Source organism: Leptonotus elevatus, chromosome 17, assembly GCF_054856555.1.
Source record: "Leptonotus elevatus isolate MCC_2025b chromosome 17, RoL_Lele_1.0, whole genome shotgun sequence".
Classification (NCBI taxonomy): domain Eukaryota; kingdom Metazoa; phylum Chordata; class Actinopteri; order Syngnathiformes; family Syngnathidae; genus Leptonotus; species Leptonotus elevatus.
The window spans coordinates 10,327,819-10,336,124 of record NC_141255.1 but is presented as its reverse complement, the minus strand read 5'-3'; the positions used below and the strand labels follow the sequence as shown (position 1 = coordinate 10,336,124).

General features: G+C 45.8%; 1 protein-coding gene across 2 annotated transcripts; it reads left to right on the top strand.

Moving 5' to 3' along the window:
* The first annotated feature begins 590 nt into the window (after positions 1-590).
* tbk1 (TANK-binding kinase 1) lies at positions 591-8,225 on the top strand. 2 transcript variants are annotated; one of them, XR_015090566.1, is made up of 21 exons: positions 591-685; positions 1,268-1,363; positions 1,441-1,581; positions 2,144-2,273; positions 2,351-2,532; positions 2,761-2,921; positions 3,009-3,119; positions 3,190-3,369; positions 3,447-3,643; positions 3,715-3,773; positions 3,846-3,937; positions 4,023-4,124; positions 5,074-5,152; positions 5,246-5,367; positions 5,446-5,522; positions 5,594-5,633; positions 5,725-5,826; positions 5,902-5,998; positions 6,273-6,373; positions 6,447-6,912; positions 8,053-8,225. XR_015090566.1 is itself a non-coding variant. In XM_086060032.1 (21 exons), exons 2-21 carry the CDS (start codon positions 1,277-1,279, stop codon positions 8,090-8,092), a joined length of 2,172 nt encoding a protein of 723 aa, XP_085916158.1. In that variant the 5' UTR covers positions 591-685; positions 1,268-1,276; the 3' UTR covers positions 8,093-8,225. The 2 variants fall into 2 exon arrangements, 1 of the variants encoding a protein (XP_085916158.1); XM_086060032.1 differs by having other exon boundaries at positions 6,447-6,518.
* The last annotated feature ends 81 nt before the right edge of the window (positions 8,226-8,306 follow it).

Below are 8,306 nucleotides of genomic sequence, written 5' to 3'. Positions count from 1 at the left end.
TGATTTAAAGTTGTGTATTGAGGCGTTTTTGAAGAAAAAGTACTATTTAATATAAAACAATACTGTATTTAAACAATTGACATAATGTTGAACTATAGCATGGATGAGTCGTACAAACAAAGCGCACTGGAAAAAGTCGGGGATGGATGGGGGACCTTTTGATTCTGCTGTACCGTACAGTTAATACTTGCACAGTGGATACAACTCGACTGATGCACAACCACTTCGACGCCCCATTTTGGGTATGAGATCAATTTCAACATATTGTGCCACTGCACTGAAGCAGTATTTTAACTTGATGTACTTAGAACATGTGCATCAGTTGCACATGATTGTGTTAAACATTCCATTTACGACCAGAAAAAGAAAGCGAATTATGGGCAACCGATAAGCACTTTTTTGTGTTTATGAAAAGTTATACGTATTTCCGAGATAGAAAACACATTAAATAAAGTTCCACTACTATTATCGAATTAATATATGACATATATTTGAAGAATAAACATCGAATAATTGTTCAATATGTAACCTCAAATGTTTGGGAGCACAAAACTAGTTTCGCAAAACCGAAGCTCATATTGTTGACGGAACATGACGTCAGGTGCACTGCCCTAAGCTGTGATTGGCTCGTACGACACGTGACCAGGCCATAGCGGAAAAGGAGTACTCTGCCGCAGCGACAAAGGTAAGCATCCAAACAATATCCAAATAATACAATAAAGCTGTTTTTTTTTTCTGGACGCTACGCGTTTTCTGCTGGGCGCCTTTACCAACCAGCTGGCTATTATTAACCTTAACAATTTAGCGCTTCCTCGCTTTGATGCTTGCGCTAGTTTGTCAGCGGGTCGCCGTGTTAGCTATCAGGAAATAGGCCGGAAATGCTTCTTGAACTTCGCTCTGCTCGTTAGTTCAGCTTCGAGAGTTTGCGTCGTCATTTGGACGCTTCAACAGTATGACGACGAACAAATGACCATGTGTGGGCTTTTTCCGGGTCACGGCGAAAAACACGGAAAAGAGGATGATTAACGGTGGGAATTTCCCGCTGTGACGTCATTGCAATGTGATTGACAGGCAGAAAATGAACCCTGTGTGTGTGTTTTTTTAATGTATACGTGTGTTAGTGTGTGAGAGACAATATATGTGAGGTCATGCGTGTGTGTGGAAAACAATATCACCCAAATGCCGGCTTGTATCTCGAAAAAACTTAAGTGGGTCACTCACTCGTATCTCAAAGCAGCACTGTGTGTGTGTGTGCGCGCGTATGTAGGCCGTGATCATGCAAAGCACCACCAACTATCTATGGCTGATCTCGGACCTTCTGGGTCAGGGCGCCACGGCCAACGTCTACCGTGGCCGCCACAAGGTGAGCAGGTGGCTGGTTGGGTGCATAGTAGTTAGGTACCCATCTGCCAGTTTGACAAAACTGTGAGGTCTTTGCAGAAAACGGGTGACCTCTACGCGGTCAAAGTGTTCAACAACCTGAGCTTCCTGAGGCCGCTAGATGTGCAGATGCGAGAGTTTGAAGTGCTCAAGAAGCTCAACCACAAGAACATTGTCAAGCTCTTCGCCGTCGAGGAGGAGGTTCGTACACGCCCAACATCACCTACCACAAGGATGGTTGTACTGTATTCAAAAAAATTCCCAACACAGGAATTAAGGTTGAGCACCCAGGAAATAAAGTAAGGCATTGAGGAAGTGATGTTGAATTCCGTCACCTTCTTAAAAATAATGGCCTTTGTCTTTTTCTTTTTTTCTTATTCAGTTTTTCCACAAAACATGAAACATTGAATAAAATACAATTTCACTTAAAGGGTAGAATTGAATGATGCGTTTAACTAAGGATGTATCCGCCTGCATCTTTTGAGTAGATGTTTATGGCAAAAAAAAAAAAAGTTGTCCAAATATGATTTAAGCCGTTATTTCAAGAGGTTGACAACATAGAATTTTGACATTAGGCACTCAGAAAGTTAGATAACAAGTGATGTTTTGGTCTCAAGCGATTTAACTTGTTAAAGATGCAACATTAGGCCTCAAGAAGTTATTTATGGTGTTCAGGAATGGATTGTTTTGGAATTCAGGAAGTGTTGTGAAGTGTTCAAAAAGTCATGTCAGGCCCTCAGGAAATGACGTTTGCTGTGTTCAGTCTAACACGCGACACAAGGTTCTGGTGATGGAGTACTGTCCGTGTGGGAGTCTCTACACCGTCTTGGAGGAGTCGTCCAACGCCTACGGACTTCCCGAGGACGAGTTCCTCATCGTCCTGCATGACGTCGGTAAGAGTCGCACTTGCGCTTCTGCCGCCACTCGCATTCTCGCTCGCTCACGCCGCTCTCTGATTGGTGCCTTCCAGTGGCGGGAATGAACCACCTAAGGGAGTACGGCATCGTGCACCGTGACATCAAACCGGGGAACATCATGCGTGTCATCGGGGAGGACGGACGCTCCGTCTACAAACTGACTGACTTTGGTGCTGCCCGTGAACTCGAGGACGACGAGCAATTTGTGTCACTCTATGGGACCGAAGAGTACCTGGTGAACCAATCCACTCGATAAAAATGCCTTCATTGTGGTTTGGGACGATTCCATACATCGTTTCAGTCCTTAAGAGACAAATTTGTAGGCCACTATGTAAAAATCTTTAAGCAGTAAGGAATGAATCATCATTGGACTGAAACGATTCATCGAATCTTACCGCATAAGAATTTTTGTTCAGGCTTGAGTCGGAAATGAGCGATCTGAAGTATCAGTATTGTCCGGCAGCATCCGGATATGTACGAGCGCGCCGTGTTGAGGAAAGACCACCAGAAGAAGTACGGTGCCACCGTGGACCTGTGGAGCATCGGCGTCACCTTCTACCACGCCGCCACTGGCAGCCTGCCCTTCAGACCCTTCGAGGGCCCGCGCAGGAACCAAGAAGTCATGTAAGTCATTGCGCGAGTGATGAAAGCTATTCGGGAAGTCGTCGCCGCAAGTTTGACGCTCTCGCCGTCATGCCGTTGCTGTGCCAGGTACAAGATCATCACGGAGAAACCATCCGGTACCATCTCGGGTCACCAAAAGTGCGAGAACGGGAAGATTGAGTGGAGCACCGAGATGCCCGTGTCCTGCAGTCTGTCCAAGTCAGTCGCACACGTCGGCCGTGATGTCGCTGAATATGTCTTCAGCAATGATGTCGTCGTCCTCCGTCAGGGGTCTGCAGAGTCTGCTGACTCCGGTCCTGGCCAACATCCTGGAAGCGGACCAGGAGAAGTGTTGGGGCTTCGACCAGTTTTTCGCTGAGACTAACGACATCCTGCACCGGGCGGTCGTCTACGTCTTTAGCCTGCAGCAGGCCACCCTTCACCACGTCTACATCCACGAATACAACACGTGAGAACGCACCAACACGCCGTAACATACCGATTCACTGAATGTGATGGATGTCGTCCATGTTGATGCGTCCACAGGGCGGCGCTGTTCCAGGAGCTGCTGTCCCGCCGGAGCAGCATCCCTCTACATAACCAGGAGCTGATTTACGAGGGGCGGCGCCTGGTCTTGGACCCTAACCGCCAGGCCAAGACCTTTCCCAAGACCACCAGAGACAACCCCATAATGCTGGTCAGCAGAGAATCCGTGGCCACAGTGGGACTCATCTTCGAGGACCGTAAGTCACTCGACCCCGACGGCTCACCCCCGACACCGCCGGCGTCTCAGGTCTTTTTGTCTCATCCCCAGCGAGTCCACCCAAAGTGCAGCCCCGCTACGATCTGGACCTGGACGCCAGCTATGCCAAGGTACCTGTCGCGCACGCGCGCCAAAAGAAAATTAAGCTGTCACAGCTTGACGCCATCTTGCGCTTCATTCAGACCTTCGCGGGGGACGTCGGACACTTGTGGAAAACATCTGAGTCTCTGCTGGTCTACCAAGAACTGGTTCGCAAAGGAGTCCGAGGTCTCATGTGAGTCATGTTATGATGGTGATGTTAATGATTACATGGATGATGAAAGTGTTGATGATTGTGATGATGGCGGTGTTGCGGGCAGCGAGCTGATGAAGGAGGACTACAGCGAGATTGTCCACAAAAAGTCGGAGGTGTTCCACCTGTGCAACTTGGCCACGCAGACGCTGGAAAAGACCAAGCAGCTGTGAGTGAAAGCGACCGGACGCCGCGTGTGTTGCGTGATTTAGAGTGGAAGTCAACCTTTAACATTTCTTGACAATAATATGTTATTATGTGATCTCACTAGTCTAAACATGACATTCTGATGAACTCATTCACTGCTATTGACGGTTATTGACGTCAAAAATTAATTTGAACTATTTCTATTAGTTTAAAAAAAAATTATCCACTTTTGTTAACAAGAGTATGAAAACCTAGAAAGAAAAAAAAAGTACATCTAGAACAGATATAAAATGTATGATTAATCGGGAGTTAACTATTGAAGTCATGCGATTAATTACAATTATAAATTTTAATCGCCTGATGCGATAAAAAAAGAAAAAAGATTATTAAAAATTAGTATCATTTTTTAAATTGTAATTAATTGCACAACTTCATGAGTTAACTCACGATTAATCATAAATTTGATATCTGCTCTAAAAGTACAATAAAAAAATTGTAGGTTTTCATACTCTTGTTAACAAAAGGGTAAGAAAATGTTAAACTAGTCGAAATAGTTAAAATTAATATTTGTCGTCTATAACCGTCAATGGCAGTGAATGAGTTAAGAGTTATGAAGCAAAATCCAGCCATTTTTATCTGTCAGGGGGCGGCCATTTTGCCAGTTGCTGTCGACTGAAGATGACATCACAGTTGCTTAGGCAAGGACCAATCATGCTCACCTGTTTTCTAAAGCTGCACTGTGATTGGTTGTTAACTGAAACCTGAGCAACATTGATGTCATCTTCAGTCGATGGCAAGTGGCAAAATGGCCGCCCCCTGAGATGGTTAAAAAAACGGCTGGATTTTGCTGCTTTACACTAATACAATATTAACCAGAATACCATATTTAGACCAGTGGGGCGGCATAGAACATATTGTCAAAAAATTATTTTTGGGGGATTGACTTCTCCTTTTAATGTGCCTATGCTCAGGTTCGAGGTTCTCATGCAAGCCAACATGCTGACGTCAGAGTACGACGAGATCGCTGACATGCACAAGAAAGTGCTCAGGGTGAGTGGTCGCCAGTCTCGCCACGCGGCAGCTTGGCTGTCAGGAGCCCCTTGCCATGGCCAACTTGCTGTCTGTCTGTCTGTCTGTCTGCAGATCAGCAGCTCGCTGGAGCCGATCGATCGAAACACGCAGGACTTGAAGGCCAAGTTCCTCCCGGGGGGTCTGCTGAGTGACGCCTGGACGCAACAAGTGGGCACACACCCCCAAGACAGGAAGTAAGACACACACACACAAGCACATACACACGTGTGGATATGATGTGTGTGTGACCACCATGATGTGCATGTGTGCAGTGTGGAAAAGATCAAAGTTCTGCTGGACGCCATCACAGCCATCTACCAACAGTTCAAGAAGGACAAAGCTGAGAGGCGTCAGTACAACTACACAACCACCAACAACAACATTAGCTGTTTTCAAGTGTGTGTATTTTTGTGTGTTCAGGTCTTCCATACAACGAGGAGCAGATCCACAAGTTTGACAAGTAGGTCCCCATGTTTGTGGAGAACAGGCTCACCTGAGAGCGCACACACGCGTCTATTTGTGAGTAAGCTGCGGTGTTGTGTGCACGACAGGCAGAAGTTGGTCCTGCACGCCAGCAAAGCTCGCTCGTTGTTCACGGAGGAGTGCGCCATGAAGTACCGCCTCTTCATCTCCAAGAGCGAGGAGTCCATGAGGTCAGCCGCCTTCCCGCCGCCGACCGCTGGTTGCCTAGCGACCGCGTTAACGCGCGCACGCGTGTCTGCCTGCAGGAAGGTTCACCATGTGAGGAAGCAGCTGCTGGCCTTGACCACTCAGCTCATCAGCATCGAGAAAGAAGTTAGCGTCCTGATGGAGAGAGCCGCTAAGGTACGTCAGGACGCCGCCCGACACGCCTGCGACTTACTCGTCACGGCTGCGACTTACTCGTCACGGCACTCGTTCATGACTAAACGCGCCACATAATTCGGTCAACTTGGGACATTTTGGACAGCTTCTGCTTGAATTTCTTTGCAGGATGTCAGAATAGCCCAGAGCTGACTTTTCCATTTAAATTCTAAATGGGGTTGAATTGGAGTCAGGGCTCCATCTAGTGGACAAATAAAGTCATGTGATTGTGATGTTTTTGTTGTCGTGCGTCCAGCTGCAGGAGCAAGTTCCTGGCAAAGTTCTTCCGTTGGTGTTGAGCGGTCTGAAGCCTCAAGCGTACCTGAGCCAGAACACGCTGGTGGAGATGACACTCGGGTAAGAGAAGGACAACTCTTCGACGTCATCACATGACATTTTGATGACATCATCGTGTGTGTGTGTGAGACAGGATGAAGAAGCTGAAGGAGGAGATGGAGGGTGTGGTTAAGGAACTAGCCGAGAACAACCTCTTCCTGGAAAGGTCATATGACTCCTTTTGCCCAATGAGATAGCACTAGCTAACTTAGCATCGCAATTTGAATCATAGCACTCATTAGCTTAGCAACACAACTTGAATTCTGGGCTAGCCTAGCTTACTTCAGTGTTAGCTGTAGGGCCCGACTGAGATGGATCTTTTCAAAATAATTGTGATTAAACGCCAACATACTCTTAGATTCTCGTGAAACAGTATAAAGGGGGTAAGACTGTTGGGGGTCACTCAAAATGATGTGGGTTCTTGCCTTGCGTTAGTGCTGCACAAGCTACTCAAGCATGATCTTGCTTACACAGCAAAATCTTCTGCTTCTCATCGTCAGCAACAAGTGGAGCTGGAGAACAGAATGTAACACACCTTAAATCCACCACGCATAACCGGAGTAAGTACATTTTTTAGAAACACAAAGAGACAGTTGAGCGCTCTTTCCCTACATCATACATTTCAAATGCAAATCTGTCAGATGACAATTGAGAAATGGATCTGTTTCTTTTAAAATTGTTATTATTTTGAAGTCATCACTTCTCGTTAAAGTGCATCGTCCACAAGTAATGTTTTGCCAGTCACTTAACTCATGTTGCCTATACACAGCACGCGTCTTGGGCCAAAATCAAATCTCCATACGTTGTACTTGAAAATTGCAACGTTCATTAAATGCAGTTTTTTCCTGAAATGCATATCTTTGCTTTTAAAACTGTAGAGTGACCAAAATAAGTTATTTGTTATATATATTTTTTGAAGTTATCAAGTTACTGGTGTTTTTTCTGACAAAATACCAGATTGGCATTAGCCTAAAACAAAATCCGTGTCAGTCGGACCCTAAAAATGGTGAGTACGAGCCTAGCTCTACATGACAACTTGAAAGTTAGCTTGAAGACAGTGCTAGCCTAGCTTAGCAAGACAATTTGAAAGTTAGCTTGAAGACTGAGTGCTAGCCTAGCTTAGCGGGACAATTTGAAAGCTAGCTGAAAGGCATATTGCTAGCCTAGCTTAGCGGGACAATTTGAAAGCTAGATGGAAGGCAGAGTGCTAGCCTAGCTTAGCATGACAATTTGAAAGCTAGCTGAAAGGCATATTGCTAGCCTAGCTTAGCGGGACAATTTGAAAGCTAGATGGAAGGCAGAGCACTATCCTAGCTTAGCATGACAATTTGAAAGTTAGCTTGAAGACAGAGTGCTAGCCTAGCTTAGCGGGACAATTTGAAAGCTAGCTGAAAGGCATACTGCTAGGCTAGCTTAGCGGGACAATTTGAAAGCTAGATGGAAGGCAGAGTGCTAGCCTAGCTTAGCATGACAATTTGAAAGCTAGCTGAAAGGCATATTGCTAGCCTAGCTTAGCGGGACAATTTGAAAGCTAGCTGAAAGGCATATTGCTAGCCTAGCTTAGCGGGACAATTTGAAAGCTAGATGTAAGGCAGAGTGCTAGCCTAGCTTAGCATGACAATTTGAAAGCTAGATGGAAGGCAGAGCACTATCCTAGCTTAGCATGAGAATTCTAAAGCGACTCTGGTGGTCTTCCTCAGATTCGGGACGCTGACCCTGGACGGAGGTTTGCGAGGTTGAAAGACATCCACGCAGACGAACCACCACCAAACTTGCTTTTGTAAATAGCTGCTTTTATTTTGTAATTATTTCACTGTCAGTTCAGCTTTGTACATGTTATGATGATGATCAAATAAAAACACCAAAAACAGCAGCCTGTCAAATGAATCAAGCAAAAAGTGATTGATAGGCAAGTCATATGACGTGAACACTCCTGCATCCTTCCTGCTGGTTG